The 23,140-nt window shown below is 37.9% G+C and overlaps 3 protein-coding genes across 4 annotated transcripts; 1 reads left to right on the top strand and 2 right to left on the bottom strand.

Annotated features, from left to right (window-relative positions):
- Positions 1 to 834: 834 nt before the first annotated feature.
- Positions 835 to 18,659, bottom strand: irf4l (interferon regulatory factor 4 like). The gene is made up of 10 exons (XM_077533708.1): positions 18,542 to 18,659; positions 9,872 to 9,981; positions 9,571 to 9,780; positions 7,407 to 7,593; positions 5,965 to 6,038; positions 5,740 to 5,884; positions 5,570 to 5,671; positions 4,373 to 4,735; positions 3,122 to 3,210; positions 835 to 1,120 (listed from the first exon to the last, which is right to left on the bottom strand). Exons 3-10 carry the CDS (start codon positions 9,775 to 9,777, stop codon positions 962 to 964), a joined length of 1,326 nt encoding a protein of 441 aa, XP_077389834.1. The 5' UTR covers positions 9,778 to 9,780; positions 9,872 to 9,981; positions 18,542 to 18,659; the 3' UTR covers positions 835 to 961.
- LOC144026751 (dual specificity protein phosphatase 22-B-like) lies at positions 10,833 to 16,026 on the bottom strand. The gene is made up of 6 exons (XM_077533717.1): positions 15,917 to 16,026; positions 15,254 to 15,336; positions 13,374 to 13,423; positions 12,511 to 12,585; positions 11,952 to 12,123; positions 10,833 to 11,302 (listed from the first exon to the last, which is right to left on the bottom strand). Exons 3-6 carry the CDS (start codon positions 13,418 to 13,420, stop codon positions 11,153 to 11,155), a joined length of 444 nt encoding a protein of 147 aa, XP_077389843.1. The 5' UTR covers positions 13,421 to 13,423; positions 15,254 to 15,336; positions 15,917 to 16,026; the 3' UTR covers positions 10,833 to 11,152.
- bphl (biphenyl hydrolase like) lies at positions 18,386 to 22,999 on the top strand. 2 transcript variants are annotated; one of them, XM_077533715.1, is made up of 7 exons: positions 18,386 to 18,646; positions 19,404 to 19,507; positions 19,657 to 19,823; positions 20,680 to 20,833; positions 20,910 to 21,041; positions 21,728 to 21,851; positions 21,921 to 22,999. In XM_077533715.1, the coding sequence occupies exons 1-7, from the start codon at positions 18,570 to 18,572 to the stop codon at positions 22,021 to 22,023; spliced, it is 861 nt and encodes a 286-aa protein (XP_077389841.1). In that variant the 5' UTR covers positions 18,386 to 18,569; the 3' UTR covers positions 22,024 to 22,999. The 2 variants fall into 2 exon arrangements, with proteins under 2 accessions (XP_077389841.1, XP_077389842.1); XM_077533716.1 differs by having other exon boundaries at positions 19,657 to 19,827.
- Positions 23,000 to 23,140: the final 141 nt, after the last annotated feature.

Here is a 23,140-nt window from a genome sequence, read left to right as displayed (position 1 = left end):
CATGTCATCGTCTCACGCTTGGCAGGGTGGGGTCCACCGCAGCCGTTACACAAAGGAACAAACGCCAGCTTCAGCGCTGTGGCAGAGATTCATCAGTCTGTTCGCGCGGTCGCAATCTCCACTTCAAACGCAAACAAATAAATCAGCAGAGAAAAAAAATAAATACAATAAATCAATAAACAATGGAAAGCAATTTTGTGAGTGTACATTTCTAAAGAGGACATTATAACCATTGGCTTGTTGATGTGAAGTCATTTGGTGGGTTATTTGTTTGACACTGATGCATGTTTAAAAACGTGAAAAGCACAACACTGGAAAAGATTCGTTTGCAAACAAAAAAACGATTTGTACAAACCAACATGATGGTCAGTGTGCATGGCAAGTTCTGCATGTGACAGAACGTTTATAAAATACAAACTTAACTCATTTGCTCCAAAAACGTATACATACGTTCTATTTTAAATGTGCAGGTGGCAGCAGAGTATAAGAGATCAACCAGGGCTAAGTTAAAAAAAAAAAAAAAAAAAAGAGGTAAATTCCTCATTCGAATGCTAATTGCTGCAAAACGCAAACAGAAAGAAGAGACTTTCATCTTTCGTTTGATAGGTTCCATGTTTTTATAGCAATAGAACACAATATTCTGCGGGCCTTGCAAAAAATCAGTCCAAATCCAGTAAAAAGCAAAGGGGATTGCTTCAGTCAAAAATGGCTGCTGGGAGTGAATATTAATATATGATATAATATTAATCAATTCCACACCGATTGTCCTGGAAAAATGGCGCATCACGTGAACAACACGTGCGCAATTTTAGAGTTCCTCAATTCCACCGAACCCGGAACCTCTTGACTGCGAGGCAGATTCGCTCAACACTAATCCACCTCGTTGCAAGCCAATGATGTTGATGAGTTTTCGGAGATGAAGTGAGAATTCGCATCATCTTGCACGAAGCAGCAGCTCGGGTCAGTCGTGCAGTCCGTGATGCTGTGCGAGGGTCCTGTGATAGTCGTCGGCGGCCAGGCCGACGTGTTCCGTCAAGCCGGCGTGCTCGTAGCCGCGGTACAAATGTCCGCCTGGCGGCTGCGCGTAGTACAAACGCTGCCTGGCGAACAAAGGCTCCACCTGCCACAAAAACGCAAGGAAGATTTTAGATGGAGGCTTTTTTTTTGTTTTTTTTTTTTAAATGACCATGTATATTAAGGCTTTTTTTTTTTTTTTTTAACAACCATGTATCGTAAGGCATTTTTTTTATTTTATTTTTTTTTAACGACCATGTACAGTCAGGCATTTTTTTTTAAACGACCATGTATAGTAAGGCATTTTTTTTTTTTTTACGACCATGTAAGGCTTTTTTTTTTTTTTTTTTTTAACGACCATGTATAGTAAGGCATTTTTTATTTATTTATTTATTTAAAAAACGCCTTACTATACATGGTCGTTAAAAAAAATTTTAAAAAAATGCCTTACTATACATGGTCGTTAACAAAAATAAAATAAAAACAAAATGCCTTACTATACATGGTCGTTAAAAAAAAAAAAAAAAAAAAAGCCTTACTATACATGGTCATTAAAAAAAATAAAATAAAAACAAAATGCCTTACTATACATGGTCGTTAAAAAAAAAAAAATTGCCTTACTATACATGGTCGTTAAAAAAAAAAAAAAAAAAAAAAAACCTTACTATACATGGTCGTTAAAAAAAATAAAATAAAAACAAAATGCCTTACTATACATGGTCGTTAAAAAAAAAAAAAAAAAAAAAAAAAACCTTACTATACATGGTCGTTAAAAAAAATAAAATAAAAACAAAATGCCTTACTATACATGGTCGTTAAAAAAAAAAAACGCCTTACTATACATGGTCGTTACAAAAAATAAAATAAAAAAAAATGCCTTACTATACATGGTCGTTAAAAAAAAAAAATTGCCTTACTATACATGGTCGTTAAAAAAACAAAAAACAAAAAAAAAAACTTACTATACATGGTCGTTAAAAAAAATAAAATAAAAACAAAATGCCTTACTATACATGGTCGTTAAAAAAAACAAAAACGCCTTACTATACATGGTCGTTACAAAAAATAAAATAAAAACAAAATGCCTTACTATACATGGTCGTTAAAAAAAAAAAAAACGCCTTACTATACATGGTCGTTACAAAAAATAAAATAAAAAAAAATGCCTTACTATACATGGTCGTTAAAAAAAAAAAATTTGCCTTACTATACATGGTCGTTAAAAAAACAAAAAACAAAAAAAAAAACCTTACTATACATGGTCGTTAAAAAAAAATAAAATAAAAACAAAATGCCTTACTATACATGGTCGTTAAAAAAAAAAAAAACGCCTTACTATACATGGTCGTTACAAAAAATAAAATAAAAAAAAATGCCTTACTATACATGGTCGTTAAAAAAAAAAAAATTGCCTTACTATACATGGTCGTTAAAAAAACAAAAAACAAAAAAAAAACCTTACTATACATGGTCGTTAAAAAAAAATAAAATGCCTTACTATACATGGTCGTTACAAAAAATAAAATAAAAAAAAATGCCTTACTATACATGGTCGTAAAAACAAAAAAAAACAAAAAAAAAAGCCTTACTATACATGGTCGTTTAAAAAAAATGCCTGACTATACATGGTCGTTAAAAAAAAAAAAAAAATTAAAAAGTGCCTTACTATACATGGTCGTTAAAAAAAAAAAAAAAAAAAAAAAGCCTTACTATACATGGTCATTAAAAAAACTAAAAAAAACAAAAACAAATTTGAGGCAAATTTGTGTGGGAAAAAAAAATCGTAAATTTGCGAATTTTGAAAGCGGAAAATTTGTGACTTTCTGAAGTGGCAAATTTGCAAGAAAAAAAATCATAAATTTGCGAGTTTAGAGAGTGGCAAATTTGAGAGTTTAGAAAGGGCCAAATTTGCAAGAAAAAACTTGTAAATTTGAGAGTTTAGAAAGTGGCAAATTTGTGAGAAAAAAAACTGAGTAAGTTTGAACCCCGCCCTCTATTGATTGAAACGATTATTTCATTGAATAGCAAAGTCTGACGTGGTTTGCAAAAGCCAACATATCAATAAATATCACATGCAAGCGTGAATATGAATTTGCGTGTGACTGGCCTGGACGGTGATGGTCGCGCACTCGTCGTCTCCAAAGGTGAGAAGAACGTGGAAGCGAGAGTTGCCGTGGACGCCGTAATTCTGCATCTCTGACAACCCCAACACAAAAAGTCACAATCGTCAACTCTTTGAAGATGCAAAGCGTGAAAAAAAAACGTTTTGAGGTTTGAGGTTGTGACCTTCGAGGCATGACTGGAATGGAAACTCGTGACCACGACGACGCATTTGCAAAAAAAAAAAAAAGCCCGTTGGACTGACTGATGCACGCTGGAGCCGTTTTGGGGCGGGTGGGCGGAGACGTTCGCGCGGCGGCGAGTGACTCATCATCAAGACGAGCTGGGAAAAAAAAAAAAAAAAAGAGCCTGCCAGCTGCTCACGCTCACTTTTGGGGACTTTTGCCTCTTTGCGTTTTGTTCTCACACAACTTATTAGTATTCAAGAGGAGGCGGAGACTAAATCATCTTTGCAAACTGACACTCACTCAACTCTACGAGTGTGACGATACGTCCATATCGGGATAAATTGGGATATTTTGTCTGCCGATAGATTATCGATACGTCTATGCAAGTATCACAATATTTGTAGTTAATATACAGCCACTATAACGGCTCCGTTGTCCATGACTTATTGAGCAATTACTTAGCAGGCCACTAGGGGCGCCTCATAAGAGTGGCGGGGAAATGGAAGTGTTCAGGCCAAGAAGACTCATGAGCTTAGTTTTTTTTTAAATTATTATTATTATTATTACTATCATTATTGTTATTATTATACATTTTTATGTATTAATATTATTATTATTTAGATTTGTATATATTATATATTTTATATTATTATGCATTTATATTATATTTATATTTATTTATATTAGTTTTATTATATTATGAATTATTATTTTTATTATTATTATTATCATCATTATTTTGATTTGTATATACATTTTGATATTATTTTATGTATTTATATTATATTTATGTTTATTTGTATTATTTTTAAGTCAAAAGTAAAAGTAATGTTTTTATGGATCAAAAATGGGCCGATCCACTTTATGGGTCAAGTTGACTCAACTTTCTGGGTTGGTTTTATACAACACGATCTGAGATATTTTACACTAAAAGACGCATTTTGTTGGGTCAAATGGACCCAAGTAGAGGATGGGTCCATTTTTGACCCCTGGTTGGACCGGAGCCGATTATCGGTCGACCCCCGAGTGCCGGCGCCGCCGCCTGCCGGCCCGTCGGAAGTCAATCTCACCCGCGAGGTAATCGTGCGTGTGCAGCAGTTGACAGGCGACGTCCCGCTCCAGTTTTTTGGGCTCGTCTCCGTAGCGGGCCAGTCCGCTGCGCCAGTACACCGGACCCTGGCACAGCCGGCGAGCGTAGAGTCCGTCGGGGGCCATCCAGCACAGCAGGCCCCCGTCCAGCGAGGCGGAGGCGGAGGCGGGACTCGCCGGACGCTCGTCGGCGGGCAGCGGCACCACGTCGCGGCCGCCCGACAGCAGGTGGCGCTTGTGGTCCTCGGCGGGGGTCGGGGTCACGTGACAACCGTCGGGGCTGAAGGTGGTCACCTCCCTCAGCAGAGTTTCACGCAGGTAGACGGACACGTGCAGGCGCAAATCTGGGCGCAGACAATTACAACATGATTAGCAACTCTTTCTCTATTCAAACACGTCAGAAATGTCATCAGATTTCATCAATACGATAACGTGTGGCGATATATCGATATCGCGATGAATCGGGATACTTTGTCTCCCGATAGATTATCGATATGTACTTATCAAGTATCGCGATATTTGTAGTTAATATTTAGTCACTATAACGGCTCCATTGTTCATGACTTATTGAGCAATTACTTGGCAGGCCACTAGGGGGAGCGCCTCAAAAGAATGGCGGGGAAATGGACGTCAGTCTTCAGGCGAAGAAGACTCATCAGCTTAGTTTTTTATTATATTATATATACACATATTTTATTTATATTTGTATATATAGTATAATATGAATTATTTTTTATTTTTTTAATATTTATTATTATTAATATTTTTCCAATATTTTATTTAATTTTAATTTTATTTTTTATATACATATTGAATGTTTATCAGCATTTTTTGATGAATTTCTGGGGCTTATTTATTAATTTATCCCCCGAACACCCCCACCCAAATGAATTCCAAAGTTATACTATTAATTAACTTCAAAGTTATTAAATATACTTTTAAGTTTAAAAAAAAATGTAAAATTTCAGATAAAAATTCATTTTTATTTAAAAAAATACAATAAAATAAATTATATTTTTTTTAAATTTAGAAATTAATTAATTAAATTAAATATTTGTTTAATGTAATTAATTAATTTAATTAATTCATTTCAAAATGTTATAATTTATTTTATCTTTTTTTTTTTTTTTTTAAATAAAAAGCTATTTTAACACGATGAAGACGCGTACGTATCATACCTGTGAGCGCCTCCGCCGGTCGGACGCCTCCGTCCAGACTGAAAGGCGACGGTTGAGACTCGGCGGGACCGAAAGAGTAAATGGAGGCTCTCAGCTGGTATCCTGCACGCACGCACGTGAGGAATTTGAAACGAGACTCGTTGCCGCTTATTTGCGAGCGACATATTTACCGTTATTATCCACGGGCGACGTCTGCCATGGCAGGCCGCGGTGGGGGGGGGGCGGGCGCTGCGCGAAGGGCAGCTCGGGCAAAGCGGCGTGATCCTGACCAAAGTCCCTCCAGCCGCAGTCGGGAGAGGCCGCGTACTGCGGCATCTTACCAAGCAAGAAAAAAATTGTGAAAGCGAAAAAGAAAACAAACAAAAAAAATCTTTCAGCGGATGAGAGAGGATCACCTGATAAGTTGGAAGGTAAGACGACGTTATGGAATAACTCAGCGGACTCACGCGGCCGTCGTCTTCTCGGGGCCCTGCAAGGGAATTCACAGGATGACTCATTATTTAGATTCCATTTTCACTGACATTTTATTTCATTTGGAGTTTTGTTACTTTTCATTCATTTTCACAGAGGGTGAGTTAGTTTTAGGCCATTTTGTAAATGTAAAATGTAGTTTCAGTTTGTTTTTGTGTTGTTTTTTTGTTTTATATTTTTGTTTGTGTTCAAATGGATTTTTCAATTTTAGTTTCCATTATTACGGAATCATCCACTTGGAAAAATTTACCTTTTTTTTTTTGTTCATTTCTGTTTATTTATTTTTTTTCCTGTTTTTTTTTAAATATTTCTTTTGCTGTTTTTCTATGTTTCTGTATTTTATTCTGTTTTGACAAAAAATTCTGAATATTTGTTTTTCTGAATATTTTTGTAAGGACAGAAAAATAATTAAAAGAAAACAGAATAAAAAAAATATTCAGAAAAACAGAAGAAAAAAAAAAGAAAAAAAAAAAAAAGCTCCCAAAACAATTAGTTCAAAAAACAGGATTTTTAAAATTATTCTTCCAAGGTTTATTTTTTGGGGTGTTTTTCTGATTTATGACTAGTTTTCTGTTGTTGTTGTTTTTTAATATTTTATATTTTTTCTGTTTTTGTTTTTTTTAAATATTTTTTTCTCTGTTTTTCTGAATATTTTCCGTTATCCCAGAATATTTTTTTCTGTTTTTTTTTCTATTGTCTTTCAGATTTTTTTTAATTAAAGAAAGTGTTCAAAAAACAGAAAAAAATGTGAAAAACAGAGAAAAAAAACAATAAAACAGAAAAACTTGTTGGGGAGCTTTGGGGAGAGTTGGGTGTAATTTTTTTCTGATGTATCACTAGTTTTCTGAGTTTTTTTAAAAGATATATTTTTTTAAATATTTTTTTCCTGTTTTTCCTGAATACTTTTTTTCAGTTTTTTATAATAATGTTTTTCTGAATTTTTTAATAAATTAAAAAGTGTTCAAAAAACAGACACAAATCTGAAAAACAGAGAGAAAAATAAGCAATAAAACTGAAATTTAAAAAAAATATATATAAAAAAACAAAAAACAAAACAAAGCTCCCAAAAAAATTTCAGAAAAAGACTTTTGTTTTGTTTTTTTCCCAAGTGAATATTACGCTTTTGTGTGTTATTTTGTGACTTTTCGTGAACTGAAATAAGCTTGCAGTAAAGTCTGAGCTTCCGCATGGCAGCAACTTGTGGTTTGCGGCTGGAGTCGTGCAACAAGGACTCATTGACATTTTAGCCCAACCACAAGCCGCCTGCAAGAAAAAGCCCAACGTGTTCGGGGGAAAAGCATCACTTCAACTTCACTCGTGAATATTTACAGGTCACACAAAAAAAAATGGCAAATTGACAACTGACTTTTCTTGGCGCCCTCGGGAATGACGTGGTAAACTTTGTACGGCTCGGAGATGTCCAGCTGGCTGCGCTCCACCAGCTCCTCAAAGTCGTTGCTCTTGTTGAGGGCGCAGCGGAGGCGTGTCTTCCAGGTGGGCGGGTCGGGCTTGTCCACACCCTCCCGATATTTGCCTTTAAACAGCGCCCAGGCCTGCAGCAGATGCATCATTTACAAAACTTCACTTGGAGAAGAACCTCAAACCAACCTCAAAATTACGAGTGTGACGATATCGCGATCAATCCTGATACTTCGTCGCCCGGTAGATCACCCATAAGTCTACGCAAGTATCGCAACATTTGTAGTGAATATACAGCCCCAATCATGGCTCCATTGTTCATGACTTATTGAGCAATTACTTGGCCGGGCCACTAGGGGGAGCGCCACATAAGAGTGGCGTGGAAATGGACGCAAATCTTCAGGCGAAGAAGACTCATCAGTTTAGTTTATTGTTATTATTATTATTATTAATATTTTATATATATCCTATGTATTTATTTTATATTATTATTATTATTATCATTATTTTATGCTGAGTTTTATAGATTATCGTGGATTTATGACCTGAGCAATATAATCGCTGTATCATCATATTGTGAGATAATCGTTATCGTGAGCCTTGTATTGCATATTGTATCGTATCAGGTTCCCACCCCTCCTCAAAATCGCTGAATTGTACAACATACAGGCTATATCTATTTATTAATCATCATTATTATGTACCGTAAGCGATAGCACTTTCCAAATCACTCAACAAAAGAAAGCATCAGAAACATCACTAACAAACATTAAAAGTAAATGAAAAGTACACAAATAAAACTGTACATGCATACGAGGGTGCAACTAATGATTATTTTTATTATCATAATGATAATTGAATTGAATATTATATATAATATTTATAAGATTTTTATATTTTCATTGCTGTTATATGTACAAAAGCAGTTTTTTTTTTTTTTACAATATTTTTTGTATCCTCAACCTCCCTACAATATCGTGATAATTATCGTATCGTGAGCTTCACATCCTACGAGCCCCTACGGTGACATGGTAAGAAAAAAAAAAAAAAAAAAAAAAAAAAAACTTTGAGCGTTTGCGTTGAGAGAAAGCAAAGTTGTTGTTTTTTTTACCCTTACGATGTCACCTTAGGGGCTCCGTAACACTTCCGGGTCAGCTTCCATGTGACCAAAGGCGACGAGGAGGATGGAGTTGCGGGAAAATACACGTTCCATGGTCGTCGCTTTTGGTCACACGGAAGACCCGGAAGTACATTAACTAGTTAAAATAAATTGTCCTCTCGCAAAAAAACAAACAAACAAACAAACAAACAAAACATGTCAACTTCGGGGCTCCGTAACATCCCTAGTACTTTGTTCGTGAAATGATTTCATAAGTAATTTTTGCACGTGTACTTGATTTAGTGGAACGTAACGAGTATTTTCAAATGAATCGATTTTATTTCTGTCCCCGCCTGCCACCGTGAACTTCCAAAAATACAAAATAGACCCGCAAGTTTCCAAAGAGGAAAGTTGACTTTGGTGTCAATGTCTTGCTTCTATTGAGTAAACACTTTATTCACAAATGTCGTTTTTTTAAAACAAATCCTAGTATGGCTCACTTGAAGAATGAGATTCTGCTCTTTGAAAAATCGTTAAGGTTTATGAATCAGAAAAATGCCTTTGCTTTTGAAGTTTTTTTGAATGACTTTGCCTTGATTTAAAAGATTTATGGGATCCTTTAATTTTGACAATTGGTAACACTGCCCCTTGTTCTTTTTCTTTTATTTTTCTTATTTTTTTATTTATTATTATTATTATTATTTTTTTTTAGTGTATGTGTCTTGTAATGTGCTGTAATCGACTTGTGTGTAACATTTTGTGGTGCTTAATTTGTTTGTATTGTATTTGATGTTGGTGATGTCGAAATAAAAAATAATAAAAAATAATAAATAATAAAAAATAAAAACAATAAAAAGTTTCCAAAGAGGCGAGATAGACCAAATGTGAAACAAGACAGGAAGACATAAACGGTTTTAAACAGTTTGAGTGGTAGACTTATTTAAAAAAAAAAAAAAAAAAAGCGCGGATGCAGGAAGCCAAGATGTCTTTTTGTTTTGTCGCCAAATAGTACCTTGAAAAGTGCGGCATCCTCGTCGCGGTTGTAATCTTGCTTGCCGGCGTGTTTCCAGGGGATCCTGAAGATGCTTTTCTCGTCGTTCTCCCACACCAAGCCGGCATATTTCCCACAATCCACCTGCTCGATCAGCCACTGGCGCAACTTTCCGTTGCCGCCGCCGCCGCCGCTTCCCGGAAGTCCGTAATCCGCTTCGGGGTTCATGACCTGCCACGTGCGCACGCGCGTCACTTGTTGAGTCGAGTTGCAAAAGAGAACAAGGCTCGCTTGCTTGCTCGCTTGCCTGCTCGCGCTTCACCTGTTAAAAGTGTGTGTGAAGGCTGTCCAAGTTTTGCTGTCAGTCGGTGTGAAGAAGTCATCATCACGCCTCTTAAATCTCGCGCCGAGGGGGGGGCGGGGCCAGGGATGCTGCGGACGCAAATGCTGCGGGTGCACTGTCAGTTACACTTTTTTTTTTTTTTTTTTTTAAAGTATCCTACTAGTGTGCTCTTTGTCCTCACTTGTAAAACATCCAGAATTCTGTTCAGAAAAACAAGAGGAGAAACTCACAAAAACATGAGAAAAAAATATTCAGAAAAATATTTAAAAACAAAAACAAAAAAAAACAGAAAAAAAAATATTCCAAAAAAATATAATCAACTTATGTTTTGGAAATGTTTTTGTTTATTGGAATATTTTTTTCTATTTTGAGTATATATATATATATATATATATATATATATATATTTTTTTTTTTTTTTTGAATATTTTTTTCCCTATTTTTTGGAGAATTTTTTTTGCCCCATTTTTTGGAATAATGTTTTTCCCCCTGTTTTTCTGAGTAATTTTTCCTCCTGTTTTTCTGAATATATACATATATATATATTTTAATGAAAGAAAAAAATATTCAGTAAAACAAAAAAATATTCAGAAAAACAGAAAAAAAATACTCTTTAAAAAAAAAAAAAAGCTCACCAAAAAAATAGTAAGAAAACAAGATTTTTTTTTTTTTTAAGTGAATGCAATACACTTCTGTAATAAAATGCACCAAATGAGTTCTTACACAAATATTGTATTGTTCGGCAGTTTTGCATCCAAATGACCATTCAAGGATGACACAAGATGGAGGGGTGTCATGAAATACGCTAGTTGGGATATTTTTTTTTTTTAAACCCCAAAAAATTCCATCTAGCCAGTATGTTTCAACCTATATATAAAGTATAAATATTTGTATTTATTATTCCCACAAGCCTATAAATAAAATGCACAAAGTGCTAATATGCGGAGTAGATATTTTTTTTATTAGAAAAATATAAAATCACATTTTCTGATCAAATACATTCAACAAATTGACAACAAGTGCATATAAGCCGCAGTTCTAAAGTCTACACAATTGATCGAGTACTACAACATGCACATGATGCTCCAAATTTGACGCACGTCATTTTTCCTTGACTGGCCTCGTGTGCAATTTTGACATTTGGGACCGAGAACATTTCAAATCATGGAAGAATGAGGAAAAAAAAACAACAAACAAACTTAATACCCGCAGTTTATAATTCCAGAAATTGCAAACGCATTTCCTTTTTCCTGATTTTGTTTAGGAGCCACTTGTGACCAGCGTTTGCGTGACGATCGTTGGAAAGTCACCGTCTTTGGATCTGCGCATTAAAAGTTTTTCCACTTCTTCCTCGTCGGACGAGCGGAGGGGCTGCATCGCCCCGTATTGGTTCTTCCACCAGCTCCGATACTACAAGCGAAAGAACATACACTAAGAAAACTTGCACGTGCTTGCACCATGTGAGGGGCAGAGATTTGATCTTTTGTAACACCCATCCTGCAATTATTATGACACATCTCACACACAAAAAAAAAAAAAAAAAAATTGGCTCCAAAATGGACGATCCACTACTTGGGTGTATTTAAGCCAACTTTCTCTGCAAGACAACCCCCCAAAATGGGTCATTTTGTATAAAACAACTCCCCCAAAATAAGTTCTTTTGTACAGAGAGAAAAAACAAAACAAAACAAACAAACAAAAAACGGGATCGCGCGATGTAGTATCGCGATATATCGCCGAATCGATTTTTTTTTAACACCCCTACTAGACAACCCAAAAAGATGCGTGCATAAGATAAAATTTTGTACAAAACAACCCGAGACAACCCCAAAAATTTGTTGAAAAAAAAAAGGTCATTTTTGCATAAGACAACCCAAAAAATTGTGTCATTTTGTTCTACACAGCCTAAAAAAAAAAAAAGTTGTTCTGTACACAGCAACCCCGAAATACAAACTGTCCCACGTAGTGGACCAAATCCATTTTTGACCCACATTGTCTGATTTTTGAGCCAACTGTTTTTGGAGTGTACAGTCAGTGCAGTCGCCGTAGTCGTTCTTACTTCTTTGAGTTGCATGTTCTGAAACTCGCCCAGTTGCCGTAGGAAGCCCAAGTTTGGACCCGCACGGGGCCGGGCGGCCCTCACGGCCGCCAGAGACTCCACCCATCCGAGACCCGTCACCGTCATGATGTAGGCCACCACCAGGGTCACGCTGCGGGACACCCCCGCCACACTGACGGCACAAAACCCGCTCGTACATGTCACACACAACAATCGCAAACAATTTCCCAAATTCTTGTACTTGAGTCACTCATCACTTGTTCACTGAGGAAATTACAAACCAGACTCAACCACGATACGTTCAAGACATAAAGAGGTCATGTAAAAAAAACTTCCGTTTTTGTTCATCAACAAAAAATGTTCATAGATTTTAGTCTAGTTTTTATTAAGTCGATGAAAATGCATGCAGATTTAGTCCCAGTTATTGTTTATTAATGAGGGTTTTAGTCTCGTCTAGTTTTAGTCCAGTGAAAAATGTGTGTTGACAAAATTATGTTTGTTTAGTTCTCATTGACGAAATGAACACGACTTGACGCTTTTTTATTTTGCTCGCACTCACCAGTGGACAAGACAACCTTCTCCTTTCAGTCTGCAATTGTGGATGAACACGATGCTCTCTCGGAAGAACGGAATCCTACAAACAATCACAAGATTACAAAAAAAAAAAAAAAAAAAAGTGTATATTTTGTATAAGCCAACCCCCCCCACCCCTCCCCCACAATAAAAGGGTCGTAATTGTATTTAAAAAAGAAAAAAGTCATTTTGTACAAAACAAACAAAAAATTGGGTCGTTTTGTATTAAAAAAAAAAGAAGGTAGTTTTGTACAAAAAAAAAAAAATTGGTTAAATTTGTATAAGAAAAGCCCCAAAAAATGGTGTAAAAAAAAAAAAGGGGGGTCATTTTGTATAAGACAAAAAAAACAAAAAAAAATGGTGCAGAAAAAGAAAAAAGGGGGTCATTTTTGTATAAGACAACCCCCTACAAAAAAAAAAAAAAAAAAATTGGGTCGTTTAGTATTAGACAAGGCCAAAGAAAAATGCTGCAAAAAAGGGGGGTCATTTTGTATAAGAAAGAAAAAAAAAAGTGTTGTTTTGTATTTAAAAAAATTAAATAAAATAACATTAAAAAAAAGGTTGTTTTTGTACAAAACAACCCCCCCAAAAAAGCGGTGCAAAAAAAAAAAAATGTTTTGTCATGTTTACTTTTTTGTGTGAATTATGCTTACGTTACAAAATACTTTGTTCATTGTGTACAGATTCCCGTCAACTAATTGCAGCAGCAATAAAATGAATGAGCACATCATGTGAAGCAAAATGCAGTTATGCATGATTTCAAATGTGCAAATGGATTTCGTTTGCTAATTGATTGGATTTTTGGTTGAATGGAAATTGTTGAAAATTGTGTATGGTACTCATACTTACAGGTTTTGCTTCCTATGATCGGCCGCAACTATACAAAGATACGTCATGTCCTGAAGAGGAGGAAAAAAGTTTAGACAGGACAATTCGTAAAGGCGAATATTATCAGTAAATCAAAGATGGATGAGGGAAAACGTGTCAGAGATCGAATAACTTCCTCTCGGGGAAGGCCAACGACCGCTTGCCCCTTCTAACCGTGCCGCTCAGCACGGGGGCACTACAGGTCATCAAATCCTGATCTGGGCCCGAATGGGTCTTTACTTTTTTTTTTCTTTTTTGTTGCACCTGGCAGCTGAGGTTTTGACACGCGGGGCCCACAAACTGCCTTGTCGTCCCTGATTGACTAAGAAAAGCCCTCGAAACCCGCTGGGACGCGTTCAGCTTTTTGGCCGACGCTCACACGCACGTTCCAGCGCATGCAAACAAACGCGCACTTAACGGGCACTCGTTTTGTCATCATACATCAGAAAGAATGCCGCTTGATTGATTGATTTATTTTTTTATTTTATTTTTTTATTATTGTCATCAAGTTCCCAAATACAGTCAGTTATGCTTTATTAAAATACAACCCAACACAGGATGTTGGTGAATGCACATTCTAAAAATGGGTTATTAATTGGAACCAAAAAAGTTGGGTAAAAAACATACCAATTATTACTATTATTATTTTTTTTTGCAAAAGAAAGATTAAAAAAAGAAAGAAAGAAGGAAAGGAAAAAAAGAGGCGACTTGACTGTCAAGTGTCCTCTGATGACTCGCCTTGTTGATTTCCCAGAAGAACGTCAGTCAAATGATCAACAGGTTTTTTTTTATGCAAATGAAGCGCACCATTTGCTTATTTCGAGCCACCTTTGCGAAAACAAACGAGTCATCATTCTGCCGCAAATCTCAAAAAGCTGTGTCACAAGAAACCAGATTCTTTCGGCTGATGTGTTGAGATCAAAAACAAAATAATACAAACAGATTGCAGTCAACATAAACAACAGAAATGTTTACAGCTGCTCAATATGGACGCAAGTATTGGGACACTCTTGATCCAATAATTGGGGGCAACCAATCATCTCCCCGTCCTAAATCTTAATTCGTTATTTTGGACTTTTGCTTCTAATTTTGTGGCACCAAATTAGAAAAGGGTCCCTTGTTGCTCTAAAATGACGAAATATCCTCCAGGACTTCCTGTCATGACTAGGGTCATGCAAGGGTTATGTTTACTGTCATGACTAGGGTCATACAAGGGTTATGTTTACTGTCATGACTAGGGTCATACAAGGGTTATGCTTACTGTCATGACGAGGGTCATGCAAGGGTTATGTTTACTGTCATGACAAGGGTCATGCAAGGGTTATGCTTGGGCCATGCAAGGATTATGTTTGGGTCATGACCATGAGGTCAAGTGTCTGTTTTGAACTGATGTAACCAGCAACTAGTTTCAACTGGTAAGACGCTATGTGATGTCAGGAATCTCTAATCTCTTTATCTAGTCAACAGCCAATCAGATAATTCCACGTCAGTCCTGTTACCCACATGTCTATCGATTCGTTGTCTATATAAGCCCGTCTGAGAAGGGTGTATTTTTGTCGGATTATTACCTCTGTTCCTCTGTGCACCTCCACAGGCCAAGTTATCTTAGCGTCTCGTGATTCTCGTTGTTTCTCGTCTAGTCAAGTTTGTTTTACGCCTCTCGATGTTACGCGAATGAAGAGTTAAAATCTTATTTGTGTCGGCGTTTTTGGGATCCAACTCCAGAACATAACACAGTCAACTGACCTCAAGCCTATTTGGAAACGCAGCCCTTCAAAATTTGGTCTGCAGCGTTTGGAGTGTGCAACTCGTCTTGGTCACAACGCGATACTTAATTAACGACAGGGAAGAAGACAAATCACCTCGAAGACGGGCGCGGCTGCGTCGTGGATGGAAAGGATGTGGGTGATGTTGTGCCGCCTCAGCAGATCTTTGTCACCGGCATCTGTGGATGGACCCAAAAAAAACCCCCAAAATGAATTCATATTTTTCTCCCTTCCAATAAGCAACGACCGTGTCTGGGGTGGAAGCTAGCGATAGCATTTTTCTGCCCAACAACAACAACACACACACGTCTCCAGAGATAATGGCCGACAATCTTTGGTCTTGTTTGGGACTGAAAGAAAAACCGGAAAACCAAAGTTTCGAAAACGGCCTCAAGCAAGAAACCGTTCAATGTTTTAATCAAATTTTGCTCTTAGAAAGGAAGCAAAGCTTTTTCAACCTTGCACAGATGTTGCCACTTTAACCCTTGACCCCACACACCAACCTTTTTTTTTTTAAGCTACACCTGCTTCGCTAACACATTGAACACAGCAAAGGAAGTTCAAACAGACGTGTTTGTCACTTCAACAAAGCCAACATCATACTTGAGATTGAAAATCATTTTTTGAAAGACACGGAATCGAGAGACCTTACCTTTGATATTTCCCAGATAAAGATCTGGAAGGACCTACAGGAATGAAAAAAACAAAACAAAACATGAAAGAATGAATTCTTAAGTGTGAAATATCCTTCAAACTGACCTTACTGATGCCATTTCCCATCGCCGCCAACAAGAAATGTCCACTCGATTGTTTGTGCGCTCACGTTGACGACTCCAACGCCGACTCGTCAAACGTGAGATCATCGAAAGCTTTCCACGTCCGTGCAAGCTCAACTGCAATCCGGGATGAGCTAATGTCACCAAAAGAGCGTTTGCCGCTTTATATTTAGCCCTTTGGGGCGTCATGGGGCAGATGACAGCCGCGTTCCAAAACACACAAAGATGGACACGGGCCCGACGAGGGGCAGATGACGGCTTGGAGTGCACGTGGGGGTCAAACGGAGGATGGCAATCTTTTTTTTGCAAGATGATTTTTGTTTTGTTTTGTTTGTTTGTCACTTCATCGCATCATTTTCACAGCAATTCTGTCCTGGTCTACGTTACAGGTAGATGGAATAGAAGAGGGTCGAGGGGGGGGGACTGATGTGGAAAAAAAAAAAGAAAAAAAAAAGAAGAGGGCTAAAATGCCAAAAGATACTCCCACAAGTGCACAAGCGCAAGCACTAGCTAAGGGCAAAATAGTGGACGAGGGGAAAACACTGCGGCCAAAATGGTGGACGAGAAGCCAAAATGGCGGACGGGGCCAAAATGGCGGACCGGGCCTAACTGTTGTAGCGCTAGCTAAGGGCTAAATAGCGGCCGAGGGGAAAACACTGCGGGTAAAATGGCGGATGAGGAGCCAAAATGGCGGACCGGGCGTAACCGTCGTAGTGCTAGCTAAGGGCTAAATAGCGGACGAGGGGAAAACACTGCGGCCAAAATGGCGGACGAGGACAAAATGGTGGACCGGGCCTAACTGTTGTAGCGCTAGCTAAGGGCTAAATAGCGGCCGAGGGGAAAACACTGCGGGTAAAATGGCGGATGAGGAGCCAAAATGGCGGACCGGGCGTAACCGTCGTAGTGCTAGCTAAGGGCTAAATAGCGGACGAGGGGAAAACACTGCGGCCAAAATGGCGGACGAGGACAAAATGGTGGACCGGGCGTAACCGTCCTAGCGCTAGCTAAGGGCTAAATAGCGGACAAGGGGAAAACACTGCGGCCAAAATGGTGGACGAGGAGCCAAAATGGTGGACGAGGTGTAACCGTTGTAAAGTTGAAACACCTTAAGTCGAGGAGTAAAATGAAAATTCCAAAACTATAATAAGTTAATAACCATGCCCAGAACCAAGTTAGTTGTTTTACCTAGTTTGGGTTACTTTGAACTTAGCAGTTTTTATGTGGTTGTAGCTCACAGTGGTTTAGGAATGATTTATGAATTATGAATATGAAGTCGCTCCACAGTACTCAAGATGACCTTAAGGAGATTTCTATGACAATAGAACGCTGCTTGCTAAAAATGAATTCCCGTAGTTAGTTAGTTGACAAATTCAGTTCATCAATGTTGTTTGTGCTAAAAAACGTGAGCTCATTTCATGTCACTTTATTTCCAGTCAACGCTGCCACGTTATTTTTTTAATTGTATGCGTTGTTTTGTGGTTGTGCTGCCGTGCGTTGCCTCCGTGGGCACGTCACAAGGTGACACGGCTGACAGGCAGTGGAGGCGTTTACAATAAAAGCCACCTCAGACGTTGAGCTCAACAATTCTCCACAAGACAAAAAAGGTCAAACGTGATTCGTCACGGCGACATTTAAGGAAAATTCATCATATACACTTATTTATTTATTTTATTTTTCTTTCACTTACTGCCATTTTGAGCCCCTGACCATCAATTGGCATTTGGGCAATGTTGCAAAATTAACTCACTTGATCCCCAAAACGTATAAATACGTTCTATTTTAAATTATTTAAGTGTCCCAAAGACATATTTATACGTTTTTTTGTTTGTTTGTTTTTTTAATGCTAGAGTATACCGAAGGCTTTGATGCAGCCTCTCAACTGCAAAGAACGATTGAAGAAACGGTAGTTATTACATAATCAGCCAGCGGGTGGTAGCAGAGTATAAGAGATCAACCAGGACAATGTTGGGGAAAAAAAAGCTTAATTTCTAAATAGATTTGTGAATAATGATGATATTAAGCTATAATCTAATGCTCATTGCAATAACTGACTCTGGGCCAATTTAAAGGATTAACAACTCACTCACTCAAGAGTACAGTGAAAAGGGTTATTAAAAAGCAGCCTAAAACGTTCACTTTTATTTTATATTAACCCTAACACAAACACTTCTGTACATTTTTTATTTAATAAATTTAAAAAAATAAACTTTTATCAATTTGAGAGGACCGTTAAAGATGTCACCTAAGTAAGGTGGGACAATTTTACATGGGGGTGGGGGGGAAATAGTGCTACTTCTGGGCTACTGATTTATGCCAACACATTTGCTCAAATTGCCTATAATCATCTCATTATTTGCTATTATTAATTATATTTATTTAAGTGAAGACACTTATCATGTTATCAAACATACTCATCAAACTGCAAAATTCGCTATCTTGGTTTGTACTTTCACTTTAAATTGGAATGAGGGGGCCGAGCTGGATGAGTTATTTGAAAATGTGGCGAGACCAGAGCAAGTACTTTCAAGTGTACTTTGACTTCAAATGTGACAAGAGGAGTCGCGAGACCGACTAACAGACTTGAGTTCAATCTTTAAACCGGTCAGACCTTCGAGCAGACGTTTGTACCAGCACGAATGTCGTCGTCGCTGTTGTGTGGAAGACCGAGTCTGCTCAAGCTGAGGAGAATCACGGCCGCCATGCGGTCGTGCTGGTAACACGTCCACTCTTCTTCTTCTTCTTCATAATCTCACTCCAAAATGTCTCTCCTGGTTTGTCAAACCGCGCCGAAGCGTGACGCGAGTCGACCGAAAGAGGTGGAAAAACACCCTCACTCACTATGATTGCAATGTTCGATTGTCATGACGTCACGTGTAAGCGAGGAAGTGATTCGTGCGCGATTGGCCCTGGCCACAAGATGGCGTCGTGTGTCGCGCATATGAAGGGAAACGAGTGCCTGTAAAAACACTAAACAAACTCAATTATTTTCAAGTCTTGTCACAGTGTTAAATTGCTATGTTTAACGCTTGACCTCACGCAGTAATTTAGTTGTTTGATGGCCATATTCATTTCCTCAGTTAAGCTTTTAAGTAAACATTTGCTTTTTGGGACGCACGATATCGGTACTAAAATGATCAACAGTACAATATTATGCCGCCGAATTATTTTAAAAGTATGTTCATTTGTGTTTTGAAGAACTGTGGAACGGTACAAGTGAGGGATTAAAACAAACTACAAACATAGAAAAATAATGGCGAATGTGTCAAAACGTATAAAAATATGTTTCACGTTTGGAAGGGAGATTCGATGTATAGTTTGTATTTGTAACATGGTAATGTGAAACTATAGGGAGGGTCTAAGTAAGTTACTTTTCCTCCTCCTTTTCAGACGAGCTGTATTGTTTTCATTTGGAATACTTCATGTCTACTTTCATTTCATTTTATTATTATTTTTTTTTTACCCCTCTGCAGCTCCTCACTGACGTGTGGCAGGCAAACCGTGAATGGAGTCGACCTTTACTATGAGAAGGCAGGCAGCGGGAATCATGCGGTGCTGTTGCTTCCTGGTGCTTTAGGTACAAACTGAAATAGCAATTTTTGAGAGGGAAATACAAATAATTTACCAAGCACCATACAAACCAAAAAAGGCAGCTTGAAAAAAACCCAAAACAATTTGTAAATCCCAATGTGTTCCTTTTTTTGTAAATTATTTTTCCCACAACAGGAAGTACAAAGACAGATTTCCAACCTCAGCTCAAGTCTTTGAACCAGGACCTTTTTACGGTGGTGGGCTGGGATCCGCGCGGTTACGGACAATCGCGACCCCCAGACAGAGACTTTCCTCTGGACTTCTTCGAAAGGGACGCCCGGGATGCCGTGGATCTGATGAGGGCAGGTCGCGCGAACACGGACAGCAACTTGTACTCAGAATACTGAAAGACTGACTACGTCTCTGAGATGCGTACATTTCTAGACAGCACAAATTGAAAATGTTCAAGTCACAAGACGAAATTGATTCACTTACAAGTAGGAGTGTGACGATATATCGATATCGTGATAAATCGTGATGCTTTGTCTCCCGATAGATTATCGATACGCCTACGCAAGTATCGCACTATTTGTAGTTAATATACAGCCACTATAACGGCTCCATTGGTCATTCCTTATTGAGCAATTACTTGGCAGGCCTCTAGGGGGAGCACCTCATAAGAGTGGCGGGGAAATGTACGGAAGTCTTCAGGCGAAGAAGACTCATCAGCGCACTTTTACTTGTTTATCTGTCCAGCAACTGACTCAGTTTTGCATACGTTTCTATGAAGAATGTGTATTATATCTTCAATTTTAACATTTTAAAAACATATTTTATGTTTCGACTTTTTGAAGCACACAATTCCTGAGGAATATTAATTTAACATTGATTTAATAGGATTTCATATTTAAGTAATTTTATGTCTTTGCTTTTGCAATATATATATTGAGGCACTTATTTGCTAATGCAAGCACACGTTGAGTTTCTCCACAAATTGACTCAGTTCACAAGCAGTTTACGTTCCCCTTGAAGGGCCAAAACATGCCTTGTGAAAATTAAACGGCACTAAAAAACTAGCCACCAGAGGGTGCTCTAGAACTGTACAAATGGAAACCAACCTGACGTTTTCAACAGTTGTGCTGACGATATATTGTGGCATTTTTAATATCGGTATTGTCGCAATCCCTACTTACTAAGTGAGCGCATTCTTCATGATAGATTTTGGGCTTTGCCAAGTTTTCTCTGCTGGGGTGGAGCGACGGCGGGATCACGGCCCTGATTGCCGCAGCCAAGAACCCCGAATCGATCAACAAGACGCTCGTGTGGGGATCCAACGCGTTTGTCTCGCAAAAGGACCTCGACATTTACAACTGTAAACGCGCGCGACACTTCAACTCCTCTCGTCAAACGGCGTTATTTTTGAGACGATTGTTTTGTCTTCCGTCAAGCGGTCCGCGACGTGTCCAGATGGAGCGCGAGGATGAGGGCGCCGATGGAGGCGGTGTACGGCGCGCAAGTCTTTGCCAAAACGTGGCAAGCTTGGGTGGACGGCATCGCGCAGTTTGCACGCAGACCCAAAGGTGACTTGACATTTCTAATTGTGGGAATGCTGAAAAGCATTCCCACATATGTTTTTGTGATTTTTTTTTATTCTCCGCGCTTTTTTTTTTTTTTTTTGCCGCTTAACAACTCCCACTTAATACTTCCAATTTACACAGTTTAAATTTCAACTAGCTGCAAAAATTGACGCCTCATGGGGTATGTATCGTCTGATTCCACATGACTTACAGTATTTGCACAATTTAACGTTAAATATCAACTTTCCCCCCATTCATTTTCAATGGGACAGACATTGAACTATTTCTAAGTGTCACTTTCCACGCCCACTTCCATATATATAACTTCTCATCATTACCAGGTGTCTGATACTGCTCGGTGGCACAGTTGGTAAAGTGCATTGCCCAGTAATAGGGATGTGACAATATTCTTTTTTAAATATCGCCAACGCCCCCACAATATCGTGATAATTATCGTATCGTGATGTTTGGATATCGTTACATCCCTACCCAGTAACCAGGAGGTTATAATTTCATAATTTATCTCTCACTTGACTTAATAAGCATTCCACATGCATTCAAATTGTAGCATTCAGCATTCCCACGCAATTTCTCCAGAAATTAGTCTAGTTGCAATAGAAATTGCTCTTGCACAAAGAGTGGCACCGGCAAAAAAATAAGTAAAAAGTTTTTGAATGTCTTTGTTTTAGGGAACATCTGCATCGACCTTCTGCCTCTGATCCGATGTCCGACTCTGATCGTTCACGGAGAGAAAGATCCGATGGTGCCCAGCTGTCACCCGCATTTCCTCCTCAAACATATTCAGGGATCACGGTCAGACCAAATTTCTGAAAAGTCATCGTAGCTTTCGACTGTATCGTGATTCTGTTTTCCACATTTTAGACTGCATCTGATGCCAGAAGGAAAACACAATCTCCATCTGAGGTTTCCTGAAGAATTCAACAAACTGGTGGAAGATTTTCTCCAAGAGGGACAAAAGGATTAATAGAGTGCAACGAAACACGATGACATATGTGGACTGTATTTTGCTATAACGCACACATCAAATCATAATGCCTTGAACAAGGTGTTTGTGCTATATGACAGTTTCATCTTTAAAGGATCAAACATCTTTTTAAAACATTTTCCTTCCGAAATATTCTTGAAGTAAAATGTTGAATTGAAGTGGAATTTTGAAGAAATTGAAATTGCGTGGGAATAAATTGAAGGATAACTTGTGTGAAAATTACAAAGTAATTAACTAGTAATTACTAGTGCTACTAGTAGTAAGAGTAGTAGTAGTAGTAGTAGTAATATTACTAGTAACTAGTAATTACTAGTTGTAGTAGTTGTAGTAGTGTTGCTAGTAATTACTAGTAGTGAATGTGTCACTGAACATTAAATTGAATGCAATAAATATAACCTGTTAATCGAATGATAATGAAAGATAAATTGAGAGAAAATGACAAATGATCAATTGTAGATGAATCATAAATGAAAAGTTGAAATGCAACCAGCCCAAGGCGGGATTCGAACCCTCGCCTCCTGTGTACCGGCCACGGGTCTGCTTCAGTCGTCTACCCATTGAGCTGCAGAGACTTGCTGCCATCGTTGAAGTGTCGAGTTGTGGGAATGCTGGCAACGCAATTTCAGGAGAAATTTTTAAGTGTGAAGGCTGAGAGGCTGAATAAAAAATTGTGGATTTGATTGGAAATGACATTAAATGTTGTGAAATAATATTGATGGATATTAGAATGACCTGGAATGAGCTGAACTGTTTCAAGTTGGAACACTTTGAATCAGTGAAAAAATGTGAAAAAAAAAATTGGAGGAGAAAAAAAGTATATTTTTTTTTTTTTGACGAGTGTTAATTCTTGGCATGTTGCAAATCATTCCTACGGTGAATTCAATGTGCTGAATGATTGAAATCTGTTAAGTCGGATGTGCCAATGGAAATAAACAACAAATGTTTAGCAGAAAAATGTTGAATTCTTTGAATGAGGGAAAAAAAACTGGAATGCACTATTTTTTTTTGGAATGAGTAAAATACAAGCCCAGAAGAATATTTAGAATTGGAACGGTGAGAATCAGTGGGAAAATGTGGAAGGAGGAGCGCATACAGA

The sequence above is a fragment of the Festucalex cinctus genome, chromosome 10, assembly GCF_051991245.1.
Source record: "Festucalex cinctus isolate MCC-2025b chromosome 10, RoL_Fcin_1.0, whole genome shotgun sequence".
NCBI lineage: Eukaryota > Metazoa > Chordata > Actinopteri > Syngnathiformes > Syngnathidae > Festucalex > Festucalex cinctus.
Note: the sequence above shows the minus strand (reverse complement) of the source record. Positions and strands in the feature narration are given on the sequence as shown.